This window comes from Oncorhynchus mykiss, chromosome 17 (assembly GCF_013265735.2).
Source record: "Oncorhynchus mykiss isolate Arlee chromosome 17, USDA_OmykA_1.1, whole genome shotgun sequence".
Lineage (NCBI taxonomy): Eukaryota > Metazoa > Chordata > Actinopteri > Salmoniformes > Salmonidae > Oncorhynchus > Oncorhynchus mykiss.
In genome coordinates, this window is record NC_048581.1 from 63,516,052 (window position 1) to 63,543,641 (window position 27,590).

General features: G+C 42.5%; 1 protein-coding gene across 1 annotated transcript; it reads left to right on the plus strand.

Moving 5' to 3' along the window:
- Window positions 1-684: 684 nt before the first annotated feature.
- Window positions 685-27,430, plus strand: LOC110494349 (sodium-dependent neutral amino acid transporter SLC6A17-like). Its single transcript, XM_036950422.1, has 12 exons — window positions 685-817; window positions 10,864-11,321; window positions 13,411-13,568; window positions 15,682-15,808; window positions 21,437-21,618; window positions 21,932-22,042; window positions 22,471-22,712; window positions 22,909-23,101; window positions 23,547-23,739; window positions 24,378-24,537; window positions 25,417-25,579; window positions 25,744-27,430. The coding sequence occupies exons 2-12, from the start codon at window positions 11,042-11,044 to the stop codon at window positions 26,200-26,202; spliced, it is 2,268 nt and encodes a 755-aa protein (XP_036806317.1). The 5' UTR covers window positions 685-817; window positions 10,864-11,041; the 3' UTR covers window positions 26,203-27,430.
- Window positions 27,431-27,590: the final 160 nt, after the last annotated feature.

Sequence of the window (27,590 nt, forward strand, 5' to 3'; positions counted from 1 at the left end):
GCTGGAGCCACAGAGAAGTGTCGCCTGTGTCTCGATGTCTCAATAAACATTGAACACCGCTCTTCCAATAAATGGACCATGTGATGTCTGGGATATTTCCATAGTGAACATAGTCCTACATGATTAAGGGGTTGCCTATTATTGTTGGTTCGTACAATATACTAATATAAAAATGTATTATAGCCTAGAATACATACATTTTAAACTGGTCATAATTATTTTGTCTACAATGAACACATTGTCAATTATCTGTGTTTTATTGCATGTCTCCATAGGTGCTGACAATTTTTATGAATTGAATTGCCATGAATTGTATCAATCGGAAAAGCATGGTAGTAAGTGACGCAAACATATGCGTCAGACTAATACCAACATATTTCTTGACCGTTCTATTTCCAAAGATTTTAGGGGGACTCGGTTTAATACATTCACCCTTACTCCAGATAAATAAATACAAAATACACCTTGGACCACAGGGCGTTTATTTATTTTCTTCCCCAAATTAAGCACAGGCTTCCTATGTTAAACGCCAGGGTTATTAGATTACTATTATTAGCATGGTGATAATTTGGCAATGTGATCATGTACACTCTTGCGTCACTATGCACTCGCCTGCTCGCCACCCTGCTTGCATGTCAATTGTCAGCCAAAACTGCACGTGATTCGTTCCCTCTCATCCTCTCGCGCTCATACACTGGGTACCACCAGACTAGGTCGAAATTGGCACGGAGCAGATGTATTTGCCCCATGCTGGTGTGTTCGAATTGTTTTTACATTGTAAACACTGGATATAGGTTATTTCTTCGAAATATTTAAGGTGAGTAATGCGTTATTGACTTGACATGTTTATACAATCGCCAGGTCCCTGGCGACATCCATCTGTCCAGATGTACCCATCATTAGTCACTAGGCTCGTACGTGTCTCACCTTGTCCATTTGTTAGAATTATTGTTGACATTTGTTTTTAATTTGTTTTAGCTGTATATCAGAGCTGTTCAATAGGGACTGCTTTGCGATACTAAACTATTGGAGAAACAAAGAAGGGACAATTGTTGGAGCGATTTTGTCCCTGTATTGTAATGATAGCAAGGAGTGACTTTTAGTGACACTTGAGAAAACTATTGCTAAGGAACTTACAGAGGTGAACTTGTGTGATCTCATCATGTTTGTTATGTGGGGTGAGAGTTGTCCTGGATGATGACATTAAATAGTCATGCTGTCATGAATCACTGGGTTGTGTGACCTTGAGTGCTATTTTTTACAATCGTCTGGCCAATAATTGTAAGATAATTGCTTACTCAGTGGAATAATAGTATATTTGCATAATTTGTTTTAGTTTAAAATGCCAAGCAGAAAGAATGACTGATGTTCAGTCCCGGTCTATTGTCGTAGATGTGAGGGATGACAGGTGTTGGAGCGCTGATCAGATTGATCACCTTTTAGAGCGCTTCGCTTGAGCTTTGTTTTACGACCACAACCTTCAAGTCTCCAGGGCAGTATTTCAGATTGTAGAGTTAGTTGTAGGTGTTGTGATTGAACTTGTTTAATTCTGTTAAAGGGACCTTTTTGGAGAATTAAAACATCCATGCCTTGGGAGAAAATGTAGTGGTATTTTTATTGTTTATAATCCAAATTAAATGGCCTTCATAGGCTATATTGATCCCCATCCGCCAACAAGCATTCAAAAAGACACACACACACACACACACACACACACACACACACACACACACACACACACACACACACACACACACACATAGATATCTCCTACAATACATACACTTGTATTGTAGTATCCTTAGTTCAACATCAGCGACCTCTTCAAGAGGTATGATCTCTTGGTGTTTTGCCTAAGGTGGTGGAATGACAGTCACAAGGTCAAAAGGTTCGAGACCTGGTTGAGGTACCCCTCAAATTGTTTACGATGGTGTCAGAAGTGGGATGTTGTGCCTCTGAGGCATTACAGAAGGCTAGCCAACATATAAATATCTATTTGTTAACCAGAAGAGCAACTTGGCTGATAAACATACATTTTTGTCACTCGGATCCAATCGGGTCTGGTCTAGATAACGGGTTCCAGGTTGGGTCTAGATCTGGTTGTCGTCGGATCCATTTGGGTTCGAGGCTAATTGTTTTCGGGTCTGCATCAAACTTTTGTTTCCTTCACTCTCTCTCTCTCTCTCTCTCTCTCTCTCTCTCTCTCTCTCTCTCTCTGTTTGATAAAATTAGTAAGAAAGTTACAGACTCACAAATATCACACCTATGGATTTCACATGACTGGGCAGGGGCGCAGCCATGGGTGGGCCTGGGAGGGCATAGGCCCACCCACTTGGGAGCCAGGCTCACCCACTGGGGAGCCAGGCTGAGGCAATCAGAATATGTTCTTGTTACAAAATGTATTACAGAAAGAAATACTCCTCAGTTTATCAGCTGTCCGGGTGGTTGGTCTCAGACGATCCTGCAGGGGAAGAAGCCAGATGTGAGGCTCCTGGGCTGGCGTGGTTACATGTGGTCTGAGTCAACTTCAGCACAAGAACTGTTCTTCTGGAGCTTCATGAATGGGTTTCCATCAGTGCTGTAAAGTACTTAAGTACAAATATTGAAAAGTACTGTACCTTACTATTTATAGTTTTAAAATCTTTTACTTTTACTTAACTACATTCCTAAAGAAAATTATGTACTTTTTACTCCGTACATTTTCCTTGACACCCAAAAATACTCGTTACATTTTGAATGCTTAGCAGGACAGGAAAATGGTAGAATTCACGCACTAATCAAAAGAACATCCCTGGTCATCCCTACTGCCTCTTATCTGGTGGACTCACGAAACACAAATGCTTAATTTGTAAATTGAGTGTGGGAGTGTGCCCCTGGCTATCCGTAAATTGAAAAAAATCAAGAAAAATGTGCCATCTGATTTGTTTAATATAAAGAATTTGAAATTATACATGTACATTTGACATTTTAATCATTTGGCAGACACTCCTATCCAGAGCGACTTACAGAAGCAATTGGGGTTAAGTACCTTGCTCAATGGCACATCGACAGATTTTTCCCTTAGTCGGCTCTGGGATATTTTAGCAATTGCATTTACTTTTGATACTTAAGTAAATTTGAAACCAAATTCTGCTACACGTTTACTCAAGTACAGTTGAAGTCGGACGTTTACATACACCTTAGCCAAATACATTTAAACTCAGTTCTAGTTAGAATTCCCTGTCTTCGGTCAGTTAGGATCACCACTTTATTTTAAGAACGTGAAATGTCAGAATAATAGTAGAGAGAATTATTTATTTCAGCTTTTATTTCTTTCATCACATTCCCAGTGGGTCAGAAGTTTACATACACTCAATTAGTATTTGGTAGCATTGCCTTTAAGTTGTTGAACTTGGGTCAAACGTTTAGGGTAGCCTTCCAGAAGCTTCCCACAAAAGGTTGGGTGAATTTTGTCCCATTCCTTCTGACAGAGCTGGTGTAACTGAGTCAGGTTTGTAGGCCTCCTTGCTCGCACACACTTTTTCAATTCTGCCCACACATTTTCTGTGGGATTGAGGCCAGGGCTTTGTGATGGCCACTCCAATACCTTGACTTTGTTGTCCTTAAGCCATTTTGCCACAACTCTGGAAGCATGCTTGGGGTCATTGCCCATTTGCGACCAAGCTTTAACTTCCTGACTGATTTCTTGAGATATTGCTTAAATATATCCACATAATTTTCCTGCCTCACAGTGCCATCTATTTTGTGAAGTGCACCAGTCCTTCCTGCAGCAAAGCAACCCCACAACATGATGCTGCCACCCCTGTTCTTCATGGTTGGGATCATGGTTGGAATGGTGTTCTTCGGGCTTGGAAGCCTCCCCCTTTTTTCTCCAAACATAACAATGGTCATTATGGCCAAACAGTTGTATTTTTGTTTCATCAGACCAGAGGACATTTCTCCAAAAAGTGTGATCTTTGTCCCCATGTGCAGTTGCAAACTGTAGTCTGGCTTTTTTATGGCGTCTTTGGAGCAGTGGCTTCTTCCTTGCTGAGCGGCCTGTCAGGTTATGTCGATATAGGACTCGTTTGACTGTGGATACAGATACTTTCGTACCTGTTTCCTCCAGCATCTTCACAATGTCCTTTGCTGTTGTTCTGGGATTGATTGTCCCTTTTCACACCAAAGTATGTTCATCTTTAGGAAACAGAATGCACCATCTTCCTGAGCAGTACGACAGTTGCGCGTTCCCATGGTGTTTATACTTGCACACTATTGTTTGTACAGATGAACGTAGTACCTTCAGGCATTTGGAAATTGCTCCCAAGGATGAACCAGACTTGTGGAGGTCTACAATTGATTTCCCCATGATGTCAGTGAGTTTGAAGGTAGGCCTTGAAATACATCCACAGGTACACCTCCAATTGACTCAAATTATGTCAATTAGCCTATCAGAAGCTTCTAAAGCCATGACATCATTTTCTGGAATTTTACAAGATGTTTAAAGGCACAGTCAACTTACTGTATGTAAACTTCTGACCCACTGGAATTGTGATACAGTGAATTATAAGTGAAATAATCTGTCTGTTAACAATTGTTGGAAAAAGTACTTGTGTCATGCACAAAGTAGATGTCTTAACCAACTTGCCAAAACTATAGTTTGTTAACAAGAAATTTGTGAAGTGGTTGAAAAAATGAGTTTTAATGACCCCAACCAAAGTGTTTGTAAACTTCCGACTTCAACTGTAGTATTTTACTGGGTAACTTTAACTTTTACTCAAGTCATTTTCTATTAAGGTACCTTTACTGTTACTCAAGTATGACAATTGAGTACTTTTTTCACTACTGGTTTTCTTGGCCGAGCAGCTGCACACAAGCCTAACATCACCATGCGCAATGCCAAGCGTCGGCTGGCATTGCAGTGGAAACGCGTTCTCTGGAGCAGTGGAAACGCATTCTTTGGAGCAGTGGAAACGCATTCTCTGGAGTTATGAATCAAGCTTCACCATCTTGCAGTCCGACGAACGAATCTGGGTTTTGCGAATGCCAGGAGAAAGATACCTGCCCCAATGCATAGTGCCAACTGTAAAGTTCGGTGGAGGATGAAACATGGTCTGAGGCTGTTTTTCATGGTTCGGGCTAGGCACCTTAGTGACTGTGAAGGGAAATATTAATGCTACAGCATATAATGAAATTATAGACAATTCTCTGCTTCCAACTTTGTGGCAACAGTTTGGGGAAGGCCCTTTCCTGTTTTAGCATGGCAATACCCCCGTGCACAAGGCAAGGTGCATACAGAAATGATTTGTCAGCATCGGTGTGGAAGAACTTGACTGGCCTGCACAGAGCCCTGGCCTCAACCTTCCTAGAGACATTAATGACACTCATGTGTGTCTAATTTACTCATTACCCTGTTAAAAGAGGTGTGTTTTCTGTTGTCCTTTGCAGAAGCTTGAATTGTTTACCGTATGCGGTCGTTTCCTGAGTGAGGTTTCGAGACTTAGTGTTTGTTTTTTCAAGTGTACTGTTATCCCGAGGCTACCATTTCTCAGAAAAGTATTATGTTTATCCCTAAGCACTGATGCTTTGTCTGGTTTCTTCTCTGCACCTGGGTCCAACCTTACCACGTCACAAATTTGTCTCCCTTTGTCTGTTGGAAAGCAGACTGAAGCAGGTTTTCCTTTAGGATTTTACCTGTTTAGCTCCATTCTGTTTCTTTTTATCCTGAAGAACTCCCTAGTCCTTGCCCATGACAAGCATACCCCTAACATGATGCAGCCACCACCATGCTTGAATATATGGAGAGTGGTACCCATTGATGTGTTGGATTTTTCCCAAACATAACAATTTGTATTCAGGACAAAAAGTAAATGTTTGTAGTATTACTTTCGTGCATTGTTGCCAACACAATGCATGTTTTGGAATATTTTTTATTCTATATACAGTACCAGTCAAAAGTTTGGACACATCTACTCATTCAAGGGTTTTTCTTTGTTCTTACTATTTTCTACATTGTAGAATAATAGTGAAGACATCAAAACTATGAAATAACACATATGGAATCATGTAGTAACTAAATAATATGTGTGAAATTAGATTTAGAATAGACCAATTATAATGCACCTGTATCGAAACAGGTGCAGTAGGAAAAAATACACGTAACTAGCGAATGGAGGATGCTTTTCCCAGTGTTTTTTTTTTCATGCCAGCCAGGTAGGCAATACTCCTTTTGTAGATATAAGCAATGTGCTTAATATTAGGAAAGTTGAACAAGAAAATATATTAGGCCTAGCCTATAGAAAGCTGATCCTCTTTTCAGTAGAGGTCATCTCTCTGCAGTTGCATAGCCTGTTGAAATGTTGCACAACATGAGTTCATGGGCTTTCAAAGTGTTTGATTAGATTTGCATTGATGTCAGATTGATTAGAGGGATAATAGAGTGCTCAGTTCCAGGCAGTTAGCAAGTTTGGTAGGCTACTAATGACCATCAGCAGCATCAGAGCTTGGAGAAGCCTAATTACCGTGACTAAATGCTTACGTGGAATTTGACTGCCTTTTAGACTCGTGACCGCCGGTGTGGCGGTAATATGATCACCGCAACAGCCCTAATCACAACAAATGTGAAAGAAATCAAGGAGTGTGAATATTTTCAGAAGGCACTGTATGCCCTTGGTGACCAATTGATCATGTTTTTCAGGATTGTATTATCTGCAGGTTCCTGTTTTGTTTACATCAATCAAACACAGGCTATTGCAGGGGTCTTAAACCCTGTTCCTGGAGAGCTACCCACCCATAGGTCTTTAATCCAGCCCACTTCTAAATAACCTGGTTCAGTTTATCAGCCAGTTATTTATTAGAATCGGGTGTGCTGGATTAGGTTTGGAGTGAGCCTACAGTAGTAGCCTAGATTTCAGAACAAAACTTTGCTCAATGGGAGCACCTCAGCACTATTTAAAGAAACCTTAAAGGCTTTTGTTTGTCTGTGTAGTAAATTATCACACAGCATCAACTAACTCTACAGAGAAGTAAATGCCAAAAAGACACATCTTACAGCTGTGCATGTTTTTGCAGTGCATGTTTGTTTTTTGCTAAAGTGATTTAGTCAGTGCATTTTATTTGATTTGTTTTTATTCAAAGCAGCTGGCCCCAAATAAATTTTTCATTTGTTATCTAGATATTCACTGACAATATAGGTATAGGTAACAATATAGGTAAAGTGCTGCAGACTGTTCCACCTAAACTCTTAGCCCTCACTGCAGCCATTATAACACATGCAGTGGCTTTCAAATGATGTAAAAGTCACCTAGTACCTGTATTTTTATAAATCTTGTCTGTGGTGATCTGAACACCAGCTGGCAGTTGTTGGCGTGTTTTCATGGCACAGTTGCTCTGTAGGCATATAATATGAAATGGTTGTTGTGTGCTGGAAGAAACACTGTATGTGTATACACTTATGTACTCTTTATAAGGAATTATGTGAATCATGTGGAATATTCTTGTTTAACTTTATACATAGGATTTGGGGTAAATTAAAAGATACTGTTTTTTAAAAATACAGTTAAATTAAGTAAATTATTGCTCTTTGTTGCTTTTCTCTGTCTGGGCTTTTGTAGGTCTACTATACTGTTTACTAGAATAGCTGTTTACTTTGAATGTGGGAGGTTCAGTTTATTGTGGAGTTTTTGCACAAGAGAAAGTGGGAGGAGAAGAGATGTACAGGCAGAGGTAGTGACTGATAGTGATTGTCGTGACCAGAAGAAGTGCATCACTGCTGTTGTATCATACCGTAAAAGATGGGGCTGTCAAAATGTTGCCACAGCATAAACTGCAGCTCTGTATATCCTCTGTGTGACCTCCATTTCTAAACTTCCCCTTCTTCATATGGCCATCACCTAGTCAGTTCTCAACAAAAGTAAATAAAGAATTACTAAGTGAACAGTCATCTCCCACATCGGTTATCTCTCTTGTTTTTGCTGTCTCTCTGTCCCCCAGAATAGGATGTGGCCCTCACATATCCCATAGGGCTTTGCTGCTCTGTATTTCCGTCGATGGTGGATTTTTGTAACGGCTGAGAAGTGACTCTCTCAATAAGTAATGAGCCTACGCCAGGCTTGTGATGTGGATCAAGAGAATGCATGACTGCGGATCATCCAGCCCCTCCCTTGTACTGACTGACTTCCTCCATTATGTTTGGGCTGAACCAACAGCTCCATGAAAAAGCGGGAGAGAATCCTGCTGCAATGCTTCCGAGGATTAGGGGATTTACAGGAAAAAGCTTCCGAAAGTTAAGCTTACAGGACAGGAAAATTAAGTAGGACAATTGGTAACATTGGGAATGTCTGAAACCAAAACACTGAGGGAGGTAGGGGCCTAATCTGCTTTTTCAGTGACAGCTTTGTGGGGAAATGAGTCCACAGGTAGACAAAACACATTTAACAAGTTGCTACCCCCTCTCTCTTCATGTAAGAGAAGTGTTAGGTAATTGGACGTGACCAATGTTCCCGCAAGAAAAATGTGTCACTGAGCAAATTTCAGGTCTGCTGAGCGCAAACTTGAACATTGTGAAAATTGTGTGCAACATCCAGCACGTTTACTGTGAACACTGAGGCTGTACCCGCTTTACATTACAGTTTTAACTGTCATGTAGGCTACTGTGGGTATTTGATCATATTGTAGGCCTGCCAGAGTGGCCTACCATCAAAAACAATGGAGAAAATGCATCCCATAACATTTTACCATGGAACTATCTGTTCTATCATTCAGCCTACAGTAGCAGCCAATGTTTATTGTTCAATGTAGGCCTACATTCAATGAGACTTTTGGGGGGAAAAAAGCAGTGCTTAACTTTAACCTGTTTATCCACTTGTCCATCAGACAAGGAGGTCACTGAAAATGTTATGTTGTTTGATGCAAGACACCACTTTATAAAATCAAATGCATTCTTATTCCTATACCATTATTACAGAGATTCAGACAAATTATCCTACCCTCTGCCTATTGGCTACTTAGGCTTGAATAAGCTGTCTCAAAATACAACATTGCCCCTTTAAGACAAAACAAAGCTCTCTACCTAACTCGTTTTTCAAAGATGTCTAGAACTGTACACGTTATGTGCTCTTGTAGGAAGCGATCACTCCCCTATTGCTGATTACAAATGATCTATAACTGGGCTAGTAACTCACTAACTAGCAAAGGATTATAACATAATGTGCACACGTGGCTACATGCAGCTCATGCAGTGCATTTACTCATGACCGCTCATGCTATTAAAACAGTCCAGCTCAAAGTAAATGAAAGATCCATATATGGCAATGGTCTATTTGCATATAGGGCCTGATTGTTTATGCCGCACTGGTCTGTGTAGAGTACGAGCTGAGTAGTGTGTGTCAATGCAATAGAATCCTATTCTGATGCGTTCTGCCTACAACAAAATCTCTTGCAGTTAGTTTTGTTTCAGTATGTTGCTTTGAAAGTGGCGAATGTTGCGTTGATTCGATCACAATTGCCACAGCAAAGGGAAACGTTGATAGTGTTAACAGGGAAAACTCTTAAACAGTGGTCACCAACCTTTTCTGAGTCCACATCCCTTTGAGTCAAAATGCATGACTTAAAAAAACGTAAGCCTATGCAACATTAACCAATTTAAAAACAGTCCTGTTGTCACGCCCTGTGTGACTAGGGTGGGCATTCTAGTTTCTTTATTCCTATGTTTTTCTGTTTCTATGTTTTGGCCGGGTATGGTTCTCAATCAGGGACAGCTGTCTATTGTTGTCTCTGATTGGGAATCATACTTAGGCAGCCTTTTTTCCTTTGTATTTTGTGGGTAGTTATCTTTGTTAGTGGCACTATAGCCCTAGTAGGCTTCACGTTTGTGTCTTGTTTTGTTGGTGACGTTTATCATAATAAAAGGAAAATGTACGCTCACCACGCTGCACCTTGGTCCGGTCATTTCCACGACAACGTCTGTGACACCTGTAGCATTGAGGTTTGTGCAGTAAGATATAGGCCCAATACATTATCACCGTATATTGGCTTTGCTTGAATGCCCAGCCAATGCATTGTTGTTCGAGGTATTTAAAAAAATTATATTTAAACATTTGAGGTAGGCTATATGGTCACACCGGTAATAGATCCGTCGTATTACTTCTGAAGCACAGCTGAGTGAGCATACGTTTAAATAATTGTATTTTTTATTTTACTGGGCTGATTGTTCCTGCATCTGATGGTCAGTCTCAGTAGAGGGAGAGAGCTGCAGGCGGAGGGTCTGCCTCAGTCTGCAAGGTGATATGTGTGCTCTTAAGCATACGGTATGAGGCCTAAAAATGAATTGCAAATGAATGAATGGAAAATGAATGGCATTACAACTAATGGCAACCTGCAATACAGTTTAGTTCAATTAGTGTCTGCAGTGGATATGGAGGTTATTATAATTACTTTGAGTACCTCTAAGAAATTATTCATTGTAGTGAGGAGGGAGCTTCATTCTTGTGGAAGTCTAGTTAAGTTAACGCAACCACCCACACTTATGTTGTCTTTAAGGCCACTAGACTAGAGACTCGACTGTGTTATAGACCTGCATCTTATTACAAGCCTGGCTAAGCACTAAATGGAACAGGGTAATTGTGTCAGTGATCCTGTGTCTGAAGTGTTGCTTGAGGCCCACAGTGACACAGGAAGATATGCCAACATAACTTGCAATGAAAACACAAGTTCCTTGTCAGGACTCAAGGATTTTAGTGGAAATTAACCCTATCATCTATTAAGGACAGTTTTAATGTGATAATATGTTAAATGTCCTCCGTGTTTACTATATTGCTTTGTAAAATAGTAAAAGCCGTCAAGTGACTTGCAGTGACAGATTTCATTTATGTTTTTCTCTCACAGGACCAAAGCCCAAATCTGGAGCCCTGCGCTCTCTCTCTTCTCAACGTCTGGCACCTAGCATCCAACCCCTCTACTTCATACCTACAGTACACTCTGAACTCTCCCTCTCTTTCTGTCTCTCTGTTGGTCTCTCTCTCTCTGCGCCAACCCCCTCCCAGCTCCCCCCTCAGCATCCCTGATGCGTAAGAACAGTAAGGTGACGCAGCGTGAGCATACCAGTGAGCATGTCACAGAGTCGGTGGCAGACCTGCTCGCTCACGAAGCGCCGCTCGACTACAAGAACAGTTCTCTGAATGTTGGAGGGGTACCCGGGAAGAAGATTGTTCTCGAGCCCCCCGAGAACGATGGCCGCCCAGCCTGGAACAGCAAACTTCAGTACATTCTGGCCCAGGTGGGCTTCTCTGTGGGGCTAGGAAACGTCTGGCGCTTCCCTTACCTGTGCCAAAAGAATGGAGGAGGTGAGTGGCAGACCGCGCCCCATAAGGGCTGGCTGACTAAATAGAACCACAACTGAATAACTCTTTCACAAAATATAGAACAATAATTATTTATTGTAGCTACGTCAATGGATGAGCAAGGTCATTTCCTCCTCATCTTCCTGTCTGCCTCTGGTGAAGAGTCTAGCGGCAGCTGCTTCCTGGCAGCTCAGTGACCCAGACTGTAAGAATGACATGCCAGGTACACTGGCCTGCCATCACAGTCAGGCTGGGCTGCCAAGAGAGAAGCACAGCTCCACAAACACCACTCTAAATATAGCTGTGCTATCGATTACTACTGGCACTGGAGCAGGCCAAGGCTCAACTGATACTCTGATCAACATGAAAGGGATACTCTCAATGAAACATTAATGGCTCTGTATTGTGATGATGATTTGCTTTATTTTGTCATGTAGTTACAGGTGCACATTGTAAGTCTTTGCTGGTATAGTAGTTCAGAACACCCCTATTAGTTAGGGCAGGTTGGCATTTATGTACTGGAGGCAGCTCTGCAGAGTGGTCACTAGCTGATTTTTAAACCTAACCTAACCCTAACCTTAACCACCCTGCAAAACCCTAATGCCTAGCCCTAACATTGCACGAAGGCCAATTTTGACTTTGCAGCTGGCTCATCTAGTGGAAATGGCTCAGATTTCTTACTATTGTATGTTTTGTACTTGACAGTGTTTTTCCAGAATGTGCTAAATTTAGCTTCTGCACTCCCTAGCTCTAACCTAACCGCTCTACCATAAATGGATAAAAATATGCCCCATCAGTTTTAATGAGCATCACACCTCTGACCATAACAGCAGCATAAAACACCACAGCTCTTATCTCTGGTCATAGAAATGACGATTAGGCATGCTCAATTCACCTCCGAAACCTCACGGTCTCCCTGTCTTCACCAGATAATGACTGATGTGTTTGGTGCACCAGCCCTGTTCTCTCACACCTTCTCTTTCTGATTTATTGCTAATAGGCAGGATTTAAAGGCTCCTATACCCAAGCAGCCTCGTCGTTTGACCAGGAGAACAGACATCTTTCACCCCCTAATTTACCTCCAGGCAGCAAATTACAGCCACATTAAATGGCTCTGTGGCGTTAGGTGGTTATCGCTCTGGGCCTTCTTCCCCCTCTCTCTCCTTCTCCCCTTCCAGCGTTCTCTGCTTCTCTTTCATACACATGTCTTTACCTCAGTTTGCATGCTATACAGTATATCAGAACTGTTAGCTGGCCCAAGTTCAGATAGGCTGCAATTGATTGCAAAAGTTATACATTTAAAAAAAAAAATCTAATTTCTTACCTAGTACATCCAATGACCTGGTTCTATTTCTTCTTGATCTCATGTTGAATTGACATTAGTAACAACTCAATTAAAACAAGACATGGAACTGCTGTCTGTGTCCAGTGGGTTATGAGCTCTAGGCTATGTAACTGGTACTCCTGAAGTATTATTAGTGATAGTGCTCCAGCGTTAATCTTAGCATCCTGATGATCACCACAATAACATCCAGATTAAGCCTCTCTTGGATTAAGCTGGGAAGCACCAGATTTAGACATCCCCCATAATTCAAATCAAATACTAAAATAGACCTTAGTAAATCACTGGTTGGATGGGCTCTGACTTGCAGGGTGGGAGAGTAATAGTGACAAGTGATGCAGAACTGTCAAGTACAAACAGACAGATACCATAGTGTCCTGAGGCTCTCCCCTGACTCACTGAGTTGGACTTCATGACCATCAACTAGAGGGGTTGTCTTCCTGTCACCCAGCCTGTCCACCTCTCTCTCCCCTTCCCCTCTGGCTTTGTAATGATACACAATTAATTATAATTAGTGTTCTAGAAACAGCTCAAAAGAATAGAGCCAGGGTCCACAGTAAATGTTAAGTATCTCCATTGATTCAGCAAGGGAGACAATTGAAACTTGTGCATTATTTCAAAGGAAAGGTGTTCCACGTTTTACACAATGCTTAGTACTGTAATATCACACATACAGTATGTGTACTACTCATGTACCTAATAGTCTATTGGGAGAAATATAGCATGATCACTTTGACCCCTTTCTTTCAGGTGCCTATCTGGTCCCGTATTTCATCCTCCTCATCCTCATCGGCGTCCCGCTCTTCTTCCTGGAGCTAGCGGTGGGCCAGAAGATCCGACGTGGGAGCATCGGGGTGTGGAACTACGTGTGCCCCCTACTGGGTGGGATAGGGGTGTCCAGCCTAATGGTGAGTGACAGTGAGGATGGTGTCTTTGGTTTAAGGTTGCCTCTTATATCACCTTTTGGTTGAAGTTGAGGCTGGCAATCAGTTTAACTGATCACCCTCCAATCATCAGATACATAATGCTATAAGTTTTAACATGATTTTGGTTATGTAATCTGTTTATGTTCTGAAGTGCTTGTTCCACGTAACAAAATAGACAGTGTCCCAAGAGAAAAACAGTGTGACTGACCACAGTGCACTGGGAAACAGAGAGGGTCAGTCAGTGTGATAAGGATAATGGATGCTGGATGTGGGGTTTATCACCGGGGGCTTCGATGAATGAGCTCTGATTTCAATAGAAACTCCCTACGTCAGTGACTGTGTGATCTATTAAGTATACTATTTTCTGCATATACCAACACTTTGTGGCCTCTCCCCTGACTAACTCCATGCTTGGCTGCCTTAGCATACTGTTGTTACCACATGCATTGTGGTGCTGTCACCAGCACTCTATTTAACACCCTCCAACCAGGATCTCTTTAAAGGCCCAATTCAGTTGTTTTTATCTCCATGTCAAATTATTTATAGGGAATAGTTAAGTACTTTACTGTAATAGTTTTCCATTAAAAGGGTTAAAAAGAAAACACTTTTTAGCAAAAAACAATTTCTCAAGCTAGAATTTTGCTTGGACTGTCTGGGAGTGGTCTGAGTAGGGAGGGGGCGGGATATGTAATCTGAAAACTAGCTGTTATTGGCAGAGAGGTTTGGAACTCTTTGTTATTGGTCTATATTAACTTATACCGTCTAGTGCTGTCACCAGGCAAGCCAAAACTCCACCCGTGCAAAACCTGCTGATTAGAAGGTTCCGAGCAGATTGTAATTTCAACCAGCAACTATCAGGAAATAACACTGATCAAATTTCTTCACTTTTACATTGTTAGTTTCATCACTTGCTGTACATTATGATACAAAACATTAGGGGGAAATTAATTCTGACTGCACTGGGCTTTTAAGATAAAAGCTGTTGATCATGCTTTATGTGTAAATGCCAGTTTGATAGGATGGATCAATTTAAACTACTCCAGGTCTTGAATTTGGCATATTGGACATTTTGTGACTCACATCACATAATCTAATTGTCACAACATCACATAACATGTCAACCTTACGCTTTAACAAGAGATAGGTGGATAATTTATGTCGGAAGCTTTCACTGTCCATTTCTGAATATTGTGAGAGGAAATAGACTGTTCTGTTGAACTGGAATGTATAATCACGAATGAGGCAAACTCTCTTTAGGGGATAGATAGATATACCTTGATTTAATTGAGCATAGCAGCTCTAAACATGGTTCCCAATGTCTGCATCACCTTACACAGCTCAAAACAAACATACTCTGTGTTATTATGATGGAGAAAGCTATCTCACATTCTTCATTCCATAAGATGTGACATAGAAGGTTGTATGTCAGTAACGTAGAAAAGGACTATAAAGATGAGTAATATGGATAATGTCCTAGATAATGAGAGCGAGGCAGAGATGGTAGGGAGGGTTAGGGTGTGAGAGAGAGACAACCCCTCGTTGGTGATGTATGTGACAGCTATAAATACCTCTTAAGAGATCACTGTGGAAATGGCTGAAAGAGTGTACTTCAATTATTAATGGATTTCCCAACCTTGTTTAGCTTCTGCCTGTCCTTTGTTGACATGGATGCTCAGAAGATTTAGCAGACACTCTTATCCTGATTACACTCTTATCCTAATAGCCAGTTCTTGTTAAGAGCCTTGCTCAAGGGCACATTAATAGATTTTTAACATAGTCAGCTCTGGTATTCAAACCAGAGACCTTTTGGTCACTGGCCCAATGCTTGTAACCACTAGGCTATCTGCCACCCTAGGAACATGAGAAAGCAACATACTCCTGCCTATATAGACCATCTGAATGAGAAATATATTGAAATTGCCTCTCACGGTACAGTAGTGTATATATCGATATTCACACATGCACTTGCCATTTGACTGAAAGAGTGGCATCAACCAACAGTGACAGGGACTCTTGCAGAGGAGCACCTCAGGGGTAATTGTGAGTTCCATTGGACTTTCTTACTCTAACAGACTCTGCCTCTCCTACATTCCAGGTGTGTGGCTTTGTGGGGCTCTACTACAACGTCATCATCGGCTGGAGCATCTTCTACTTCTTCCAGTCCTTCCAGTACCCACTGCCATGGGCAGAATGCCCTATCAGGAGGAATGGATCATTAGCCAGTGAGTGGATGCCAAATCTGAACATCGGGACGGAGGAGAAATGCAGAGGGCAAAGAGAATGGAGTCATATAACTCCTCTGAACTGTTTGATAAAGTCCAAGCAGCAACCACCAATGTGGTTTGTCTCACAAACTAGAAAGGATTCAATGAATATTGAATTAAACCTCTCTCCTTTTTTTAATAAGGCCTGTATTTGATTAATCAGATATGACTAATTTCCATCTTGTTATACACACTCGTTTTGCCATGTAGAATAATCCATACTTACAAAATCATTTTTGGTCAGTCTGAGAGAAACACACATTTTTGTTTTGTAATTCAATCTTCCAGTTCAATCCAGTTTTGGCCAGGATGGCACTGAATCACACATCTAACTAGATCAGCTGATGGTGTTAGCTTATTTATGAGGATCCTTCATGACTCAGATGGACATAATCCAGATTAAAGTCCTTTGAGACTTAGATTAGAGGTGGTGATAATACAATCCCAGCGGTTCCAAGAATCGCTCAGCGCTCTCCTCTCCTCTCCTCTCCTCTGCTCCTCACATGACTCAGCAGTATGAAGACAGTCAGCCACCAGGGAGGAGAGCAGCTGTAGCTAGTTAGATAGTCCTGCTCCAACAGAAGGGTTCTTACACTGACAGACAGAGGCATATTGCATGGTGTTGCAAGTCTTCATGTTACTGTCTAATCTAGTCCCTCCAGGATTCCGTGATTCTGCGATCGCAAATCTTTTAGCAAAATCAACCATTCCCCGCATATTATGTGAGGGTTTGCAAATTTGACCAAGCACCACAGTATTTCCTCGTAAAACAATCAAATCATTGCAATATTATTGCATAAAACTGACCCATCACCACAGTACAAAAAGAAGGCTCGCAATTTACAACCAATCACTGCACATTTATCTCTAATATGGTTCAATCAAGCCACACGTCAACAAACGTTTTCTCCCATCAGTGCATTTTCGCAAACAAATTGGACAAAATCATCACATATTGCCATGCAAAATGTCAGAATTGCTGCAACAAAATCAAGCATTTTTGTACACAAATATCACAAAGTCCCAGCGACATCCTGGAGGCACTGGTAATCATACAGTACTACACACACAGATGCTAGTATTGTATGTGATTCCCCATAGGTGGTGGTTTACTACACCATGCCACACTCCTACACTACAGTATGGTGGTATTTGAGTTTTTCCACAGTGGCATTACAGGTTGTCTGTAGAATTGTCTTTAATTCTGTGTGGAAAAAGTGACCTCTCGCCATGGCCATACAGATGTAGGATTTTCATTTGATCACCCTGTTGCAGGAGAACTTGTAGTGTATGTGAGTTTTAAACCGGCTTCTGAAGTCTGTAATTTCCACTTTAAAATGTCATACATTTTTCATAAGGGAATATCAAGTATCAACCCCTACAAAAATGTCCATTAATTATAATCCACATACAGTGCCTTGCGAAAGTATTCGGCCCCCTTGAACTTTGCGACCTTTTGCCACATTTCAGGCTTCAAACATAAAGATATAAAACTGTATTTTTTTGTGAAGAATCAACAACAAGTGGGACACAATCATGAAGTAGAACGACATTTATTGGATATTTCAAACTTTTTTAACAAATCAAAAACTGAAAAATTGGGCGTGCAAAATTATTCAGCCCCTTTACTTTCAGTGCAGCAAACTCTCTCCAGAAGTTCAGTGAGGATCTCTGAATGATCCAATGTTGACCTAAATGACTAATGATGATAAATACAATCCACCTGTGTGTAATCAAATCTCCATATAAATGCACCTGCACTGTGATAGTCTCAGAGGTCCGTTAAAAGTGCAGAGAGCATCATGAAGAACAAGGAACACACCAGGCAGGTCCGAGATACTGTTGTGAAGAAGTTTAAAGCCGGATTTGGATACAAAAAGATTTCCCAAGCTTTAAACATCCCAAGGAGCACTGTGCAAGCGATAATATTGAAATGGAAGGAGTATCAGACCACTGCAAATCACCAAGACCTGGCCGTCCCTCTAAACTTTCAGCTCATACAAGGAGAAGACTGATCAGAGATGCAGCCAAGAGGCCCATGATCACTCTGGATGAACTGCAGAGATCTACAGCTGAGGTGGGAGACTCTGTCCATAGGACAACAATCAGTCGTATATTGCACAAATCTGGCCTTTATGGAAGAGTGGCAAGAAGAAAGCCATTTCTTAAAGATATCCATAAAAAGTGTTGTTTAAAGTTTGCCACAAGCCACCTGGGAGACACACCAAACATGTGGAAGAAGCTGCTTTGGTCAGATGAAACCAAAATTGAACTTTTTGGCAACAATGCAAAACGTTATGTTTGGCGTAAAAGCAACACAGCTGAACACACCATCCCCACTGTCAAACATGGTGGTGGCAGCATCATGGTTTGGACCTGCTTTTCTTCAGCAGGGACAGGGAAGATGGTTAAAATTGATGGGAAGATGGATGGAGCCAAATACAGGACCATTCTGGAAGAAAACCTGATGGAGTCTGCAAAAGACCTGAGACTGGGACGGAGATTTGTCTTCCAACAAGACAATGATCCAAAACATAAAGCAAAATCTACAATGGAATGGTTCAAAAATAAACATATCCAGGTGTTAGAATGGCCAAGTCAAAGTCCAGACCTGAATCCAATCGAGAATCTGTGGAAAGAACTGAAAACTGCTGTTCACAAATGCTCTCCATCCAACCTCACTGAGCTCGAGTTGTTTTGCAAGGAGGAATGGGAAAAAATGTCAGTCTCTCGATGTGCAAAACTGATAGAGACATACCCCAAGCGACTTACAGCTGTAATCACAGCAAAAGGTGGCGCTACAAAGTATTAACTTAAGGGGGCTGAATAATTTTGCACGCCCAATTTTTCAGTTTTTGATTTGTTAAAGTTTGAAATATCCAATAAATGTCGTTCCACTTCATGATTGTGTCCCACTTGTTGTTGATTCTTCACAAAAAAATACAGTTTTATATCTTTATGTTTGAAGCCTGAAATGTGGCAAAAGGTCGCAAAGTTCAAGGGGGCCGAATACTTTCGCAAGGCACTGTAATAATTCACATTTCCTGTTGCTGCAGGATTATTTTCTTGCTGTAGCAAACTGGCTCAAATTAAGATCCTACAGTGGCAATAAAGTATGTGAACCCTTGAATTATCTGGTTTCTGCATAAATTAGTCATAACGTTTGATCTGATCTTCATTTTAGTCACAACAATAGACAGTCTGCTGTGTCTATATTGAATACAGTACATCATTTAAACATTCACAGTGTAGGTTGGAAAAAGTATCTGAACCCCTAGGCTAACCCTTAAACTTTTCCAAAAGCTAATTGGAGTCAGCTAACCTGGAGTCTAACCAATGAAAAGAGATTGGTTAGAGCTGCCCTGCCCTATAAAAAACACTCACAAAATTTGAGTTTGCTATTCACAATAAGCATTGCTTGATGTGAACCATGCCTTGAACAAAAGAGATCCCAGAAGACCTAAGATTAAGAATTGATAACTTGTATAAAGCTGGAAAGGGTTACTAAAGTATCTCTAAAAGCCTTGATGTTCATCAGTCCACAGAAAGATAAATGGTCTATTCACTGTTGCTACTCTCCCTAGAAGTGGCCGACATGCAGAGATGACTTCAGGAGCACAGTTCAGAACGCTCAATGAGGTTAAGAAGAATCCTAGAGTGTCAGCTAAAGACTTACAGAAATCTCTGAAACATGCTAACATCTCTGTTGACGAGTCTACCATACGTAAAACACTAAACAAGGATGCGTGTTCATGGGAGGACACCACGGAAGTTGCCAAGAAAACATTGCTGCACGTCTGAAGTTCACAAAATAGCACCTGGATGTTCCACAGCGCTTCTGGCCAAATATTCTGTGGACAGATTAAACTAAAGTTGAGTTGTTTGGAAGGAACACACAACACTGTGTGGAGAAAAAAAGGCACAACACATCAACATCAAAACCTCATCCCAACTGTAAAGTATGGTGGAGGGAGCATCATGGTTTGGGGCTGTTTGCTGCCTCAGGACATAGACAGCTTGCTATCATTGACGGAAAAATGAATTCCCAATTTTATCAAGGCATTTTTCAGGGGAATGTTTGGCTATCTGTCCACCAATTGAAACTCAACAGAAGTTGGGTGATGCAAAAGGACAACGACCCAAAACACAGAAGTAAATCAACAACAGAATGGCTTCCACAGAAGAAAATACGCCTTCTGGATTAGCCCAGTCAGAGTCCTGACCTCAACCCGATTGAGATGCTGTGGAATGACCTCAAGAGCAGATCACACCAGACATCCCAAGAATATTGCTGAACTGAAACAGTTTTGTAAAGATGAATGGTCCCAAATTCCTTTTGACCGTTGTGCAGGTCTGATCCGCAACTACAGGAAACGTTTGGTTGAGTTTATTGCTGCCAAAGCAGGGTCAACCAGTTATTAAGGGGTTCACATATCTTTTCCATCCAACACTGTAAATGTTTATACTGTGTGTTCAATAAAGACATGAAAACGTATATTTGTTTGTGTGTTATTAGTTTAAGCAGACTGTGTTTATTTATTGTTTTGACTTAGATCAAATGACATTTTATGACCAATTTATGCAGAAGTCCAGGTAACTCCAAAGGGTTCACATACTTTTTCTTGCCACTGTACATCTGTAGAGAAAGGTAGACCCTATCATTCATGCAGGTGTGTGGGACCCCAGAACCACGCTGCTCTGCACCCACTCTGACCTGGCCCCATGGTCACATGTCTGCAGTAAACACTTCAGATAAACTGTGGTTCACATTGATATCGGCAGGGTCAGATCAGCTAAACACAGAGACCAAGGTCGTTCAGACCTAGCGTTCACTTTGAATACAGTTCTGTGCTTCTGGAGTGACTTGCAGGAGTGGAGGAGTAAGAAGAAGGGAGATGAGAGATGCAGACAGTCAGAGTTACTGCATGTAACCTGGAATGCCATCACTCATAGACAGAAGATACAAATAGAATAATGGGAGGCCACCGTGATTTCCTCTGCTGAACATTGCCATCTACCTGACATAAATAGAGACTGGTACATTTAGTTGACCTGGTAATTTCTGTGAGTGCATGTGTCTGTGTGGGTGTGTGGGCATATTTTTTCTGTGTATGCGTGCCTGCATGTTCTCGCATGCGTGTGTGTGCATATGCATATATTTCTGTAATACGTCTGTAAGAATGCTTTCTCCAGACTTAGATCGTTGTATCATTTCCCCAAGGTTGAATTATAAAAGGTGAAAATATGCACAGTGAAAAATGACAAGTGTCTTGAATGAGGGCTCACGCTGTGCATACCAAGTACAAGGACGACCTTGTTTACCTTGCTAATGTACATCTGGGAGAACCAATCCAAGGGGGAGAGATTTGGTTCCTGTGTAAACAGTCTCTCCCTCATTTTATTTCCCTAATTTTATTTTTCCCTATCTTTCTCCCTTCCACTACCCCTATCCCTTTACTCTCCCTATCATCTCCCTCTCTTTCATCCTCCCTGACCTCCCTTCCTTTTCACTACAACTTTTTTCACTCCCCCTCTCTCTCTCCCTCCCCTCTCTCTGACCACCCCCTCCCCCTCACCCCTCTGCAGTCGTGGAGCCTGAGTGTGAGAAAAGCTCGGCCACTACCTACTTCTGGTACCGCCAGACTCTGAACACCACCAGCACCATTGCAGACAGTGGTGGCCTGAACGTCAAGATGACCCTGTCTCTGCTGGTGGCCTGGATCATCGTCTGCCTGGCTGTCATCAGAGGCATTGCGTCCTCCGGGAAAGTAGGGAGCGCTGTGGGGAGGAAGTGGAGTGTTGGTGGGCAGGGTGTGGGTGGAGAGGGGCAGGGGGTATGGGTAGAGGGACAGTTGATGTGGCGGGAGAGGGGCAGGGGCATGGGGCATCAGGAAGAGGGGCAGGGGGTGTTGGGGGGAGAGTCAAAAGAGTGTAGAGAAGATATATGATTTAAGAACATGACATGACTAAAAATTGCACTGGAATAATAGCCGACTGGACTGGATTCCTATCTTCCTCTGGCATGTATAGTGTAGTTATTGTACAGAATGTGTGACTAAGTTGTTTCCTGTGGTCTGTCAGGTGATGTACTTCAGCTCGCTGTTTCCCTACGTGGTGCTCTTCTGTTTCCTGGTGAGAGGTTTGCTGTTGAAGGGTGCTGTTGATGGCATTGCACACATGTTCACTCCCAAGGTGAGATTCAGAGGAGGCCGTCACACACACACACACACACACACACACACACACACACACACATACACACACACACACACACACACACACACACACACACACACACACAGAGAGAAGCTTCCATTGCAGTTGAATGCTGTCATTTATGGGAAAAGACAGAGCTACTATACCGATAGAATTTATAAACATTTCTAATGATTATAACCAATTAGCCACCTATCTAACATGGAATTTGTAACACATCGTACATATTGTAATGCATATTGTAAACATATAATATGAAATGTATGATGGACATCCACAAATTAATACATAACATACCAAACGTAAAATATCACACTAATTTGAGTGTCCCGGATGTTCTTTAACGATGTTACATCTACCCCTGAGTCCAAGTTTGTCAGCCAATGTGTTACTCTGTGTTCCAGCTGGAGAAGATGCTGGAGCCCCAGGTGTGGAGGGAGGCAGCCACCCAGGTGTTCTTTGCCCTGGGCCTGGGCTTCGGTGGAGTGATTGCCTTCTCCAGCTACAACAAGATAGACAACAACTGCCACTTTGACGCCGTGCTCGTCTCCTTCATCAACTTTTTCACCTCCATCCTGGCTACTCTGGTGGTGTTCGCCGTGCTGGGCTTCAAGGCAAACCTCATGAACGAGAAGTGTGTCATGGAGTGAGTTCAAATCAAATGCCCTAGCAGCCGTCTATAGTGATGGTGGAGGGAATTCAAGCAGTCCTATACAGAATTAAACAACTCTTTCCCCACACCATATATTTATTATCATGCCTTCTCTGTGATCAGATTCAGGACTTTTGCGGTGATCTTCATCTTGTGCTCTATCGACCATGTTTCCCTGTGGTCTCTTCAGGAATGGAGAGAAGATCCTTGGCTACCTGAACTCTAACGTGCTGAGTCATGACCTCATTCCGCCACACGTGAACTTCTCCCAGCTGTCCACCGTAGACTACGCTGAGATATACGCCGTCATCAAGACGGTGAAGGAGGGCAGCTTCGCCGAGCTGAGCCTGGACCCCTGTGTCCTGGAGGATGAGCTTAACAAGGTACAGTCTGTCTGTCTGGTCTCTGAGCTCTATCTCACCGAAACTGGGTCTAAATATGAACCAGTTCCACAACACCAAACCAACTAGTCTTTTTAAGTAAGTATTTCACTCTAAGGTTGTATTCGGCGCACGTGACAAATAAACTTTGATTTGATTTTCTAATCATCCTTATACTGTACTTAACTAATATCCTTCTTGGCTCTTCTGTCCCCAATCGGGTCTGGTCTAGATAACGGGTTCCAGGTTGGGTCTAGATCTGGTTGTCGTCGGATCCATTTGGGTTTGAGGCTAATTGTTTTCGGGTCTGCATCAAACTTTTTTTCCTTCTCTCTATCTCTCTCTCTCTCTTTCTCTCTCTCTCTCTCTCTCTCACAATCTCTTGGGTCTTCTTTTGCGCCCTCTCTCCTTTGCGTCACTCTCTCTCTCCATCCCTCTTTCTCTGCAGTCTGTGCAAGGTACAGGCTTGGCTTTTATTGCCTTCACCGAGGCCATGACTCATTTCCCAGCCTCTCCCTTCTGGTCTGTCATGTTCTTCTTCATGCTCATCAACCTGGGCCTGGGCAGTATGATCGGCACCATGACAGGCATCACCACGCCGGTCCTCGACACCTACAAGGTCCAGAAGGAGCTCTTCACAGGTCAGCCCTAAAAACCCCTGTGGTGCTCCCATTCTCCTCTATCATAGTTACAAATGCAGGTTTGCATTTATTGTCATGAATCTTGGCCTGAAGGCAGCTCTGCAGAGTGGACACTAGCTGGCAAAGCCACAAAGTCATAAAATCTGATTTTAAACCTAACCCTAACCACACTGCTAACCCTAATGCCTAACCCTAACTTTAAATTAAGATCAAAAAACACATTTTTGTTTTCATGAATTTTGAAGATATAGCCAATTTTGACTCCGCAGCTGGTCTTGCTAGCTGACACCGTTAGTTCTGCCTCCAGGGCAAGACTCATGACAATAAGCGGCAAACTGCGTTACAAACATAAATTCAGCACTTTTCACCAAGACGTAGTGGGGTAACTACATAAGACTCTTTAAGGATGAGTAGTTTTTTCTACTTTTGCTGCTGAATACAAAGTAATAGCAATACAAGCAATGGATTGAATAAATAAAGACTTTCTCATCCAAGGAGCCACAAAGTTTATACATAATGTGACGTTTATTCAACTCCACCACTGAAGAAGAGATAAAAATGCTGAGGACGCTGCAAACTTTCAGACGAATGCCTTTACCTCATCTTGCTCCAATTCCCTCTCTATATTTTTCTTTCAGTGTGCTGCTGCATCATAGCCTTTTTCTGTGGCCTCCTCTTCGTCCAGCGCTCTGGGAACTACTTTGTCACCATGTTTGACGACTACTCCGCTGGTCTGCCTCTCACTATCGTGGTCATCCTGGAGAATGTGTCAGTGGCCTGGATCTACGGCACCAAGAGGTAAAGTATGGTGTCTCCTCAGAGAGCCCTGTAGTGTCAGAAGTAGCTGTGTGTTTTTCATATGTATTAAGAGGAAAGTTGAATATGAAGAAGGATAGGATTAAGAAATAATTGAGAAAGAGTCAAGGAACACCTGAATACTGTTCTAATTCTCAGAGTAAAAAACTCTACGGACACTTCGAAAGCTTAAACCAAGTTTATTCTTCCCAGAGGATCAATACAGCTGCATTAGACAAAAACCTTTTCACACAGCCACTGATATTTAACCCTTCCTCCTGAGTCTCCTCCTACACATCTGTACAAACATAGTATCTTTACTGCTAGGCAGGACACTAAGTGATACGGGCATAAACTTTTATTTCTCCCTTAACGTGACCTGACCTGATCTTAACCCCCCTTCATTACTAATCCATGGCTCTCTCCCCTTATCAATGCCTGCCACATGTGATTGCTTTCCCTGCACTCAGCACATTCCAAGCGTAATTGCACACACTATATACCTTCCTTCTACAGATAACCATTAACTTCTGGTGTAGACCCTCTAACCCTAAGCACTCAATATTTCAATAGGATCCCTGATATACATTACCCTCTCTCCTGCAGTGACATGAATAAGTATTTTTCATATTCTCAGAACCCAACACTGTAAACTGAAGGAGTTGGCTGGATCTATGTTAAACTCACCTGTGTGTGTGTGTGTGTGTGTGTGTGTGTGTGTGTGTGTGTGTGTGTGTGTGTGTGTGTGTGTGTGTGTGTGTGTGTGTGTGTGTGTGTGTGTGTGTGTGTGTGTGTGTGTGTGTGTGTGTGTGTGTGTGTGTGTGTGTGTGTGTGTGTGTGTGTGTGTGTGTGTGCGCGTGTGTGTGTGCGCGTGTGTATCAGGTTTATGCAGGACCTGGAGGACATGTTGGGTTTCCGGCCCCACGCCTTCTATTTCTACATGTGGAAGTACGTCTCCCCTTGTTGTCTCATCGTTCTCATCACAGCTACCGTTATCGAGATGGCCATCAGCCCGCCAGGGTACAATGCATGGGTAGAAGAACTGGTCAGTCAACCTGTTGGCAAACAGTGCAAAGTTTCATATAGACACTTCGTATTGACACTTTTTGACATTTTGCGTATTAGCCTTGTTACAGAGTTTGCAGTCAGCACCAGGGGTATTTCTTTTTCACTCTATTTCCCTTCGTGACGTTATTTCTCTCTTTTTAGGCTCAGGAGCGTTTCCAGAGCTACCCTCCCTGGGCATTGGCCATGTGCTTCTCCCTCATTGTGGTGGCCATGCTTCCTCTCCCCGTCGTCTTCATCGCCCGCTATTTCAACCTGATGTCCGACGGCTCCAACAAGCTGTCTGTCTCCTATCGCAAGAACATGATGAAGGACATCTCCAACCTGGAAGAGGTGGATGAGGCGCGCTCCATCCTGGGCAAAAACCCAGGAGAGACGCCCTCGCCTAAGCCCCCATCCCAAGCCTACCTCGGCCCCCCTGGCACCAACCCCCTGGAAAACCCTAACTCCCTGTCCCCCAACAGCTGCTACGGGACAAGCTACCAGAACGCCATCAGCCCACAACCTCCACCACCCCTATCACCCCCACTACCACTGAGTCCAACTCATGATCACTGTCCATCTTCTTCATGTCCCTCCCCTAGCCTGACCCTAGATCCCTAACTATCTCTCCCTCCTAGGCCATCTCACCCTCAACCCTACATAGTCTCACCACCAGGGGGTGCTGCAGCGCTTCCCAAAACTCCACAACCACCACCCTCACCCACTGAGTGACCCTTATCGCAGGACACCCCTCTCCCCCTCTCCCTTCCCCCCCAGCCCCAGAGGTTAGAGTTTACTGCAGCAGAGGTGACTGCCACACAGGCCTCTGCTTTGACAATGAACTACATGTTCAGGTGTCTGGGATGTTGCAGTGGTATGTATCAATCCCTACTGGAGGGTATGCAATGCTGAACATGCAGTATGTTTTGGTCTAGATCAGGGATCTCTAAAAGGTGGCCCGCGGGTGATTTCATTTTGCCCCCCAATTTTTATAAACAAACATGTTCATTGTTGGACATAAAATCATCAGGAAATCAGCTTAAAGAAAGTATTCCCACGGAAAAATAGAGAGGCATATGTGATCGTATCCCAATGTAATCAAGGTTTGAAATGATTCTGTTTTTGTCAAATACTATATCTGTTTGGGATTCTTGTGGTCAATTTGCAGTGTACAAATAATTTCTAACTATGTTCCGGCTCCCCGACCATCCACTCAAGGAAGAATCGACCCACGGCTGAATGTAATTGGGGAAACCTGGTCTAGATGTTTTTAGAGTAGTAGGAGAAGAGGCTCAATAGAAATGGACCCAATAAATGTTTTTTTTCTTCCCCTCACGCATATTGATAGGTAATAATAATGACACTATAAAGTACGAGATTGACAGTAACCTAATAACCTCATAACAGGTTAACATTTGCATAATATTTGGCCTCTAGGGAGTGTTATATGGCCTGCTTTTCATGCTTATTATAGACAGAGGTCAAGGGAATGTAGAGGAACCTCATATTTACATTGCCATTAAGTGACAACTGAATGTGAGTAGCTATATATGCTTGTTGCAGGTTTGAAGCCTTTTAAGCATTGCAGTGTCAGTCCTCTATACCATATTATAGCCATAGAGTGTGGTTATGCTCTTCCTTTATTTTATGTGGAACATTTCCTTGTAATTTAGTGTGCCACGGAAGCACTTGAGTGAACCACTGCTCTTGACACACCTCCTTTCGCTTCAATGCAATACCTGCTTCAGCTAAAACTGTTTAGAGGCAGGAACAATGGACTGTTTGCAGTCCAGAGGGCTTTGGGAAGCCACTATCTTCATTGTCTATTTGCTAGTTTCGGGTTGGGGGGGGGGGGGGGGGGGGGGGAACGCATAGCTGGTGTATTAGAAACTTCAGTACCTCCACCAAAGAGTGAAAACTAGATATTAAGGACATACCGTCGACTGCATCCTGTACATACACCATAGAAATGAATTAACAGATCACCATCAATTTCAGAGGAGGAATGC

Excerpts from the sequence above, each read along its gene's own strand:
- LOC110494349 (XM_036950422.1), top strand. The coding sequence starts at position 11,042 with ATGCGTAAGAACAGTAAGGTGACGCAGCGTGAGCATACCAGTGAGCAT. Across the intron at positions 22,713-22,908 it reads AACGAGAAGTGTGTCATGGA|GAATGGAGAGAAGATCCTTG; the intron begins GTGAGTTCAAAT and ends TGGTCTCTTCAG. Across the intron at positions 23,740-24,377 it reads CCAGAAGGAGCTCTTCACAG|TGTGCTGCTGCATCATAGCC; the intron begins GTCAGCCCTAAA and ends TTTTTCTTTCAG.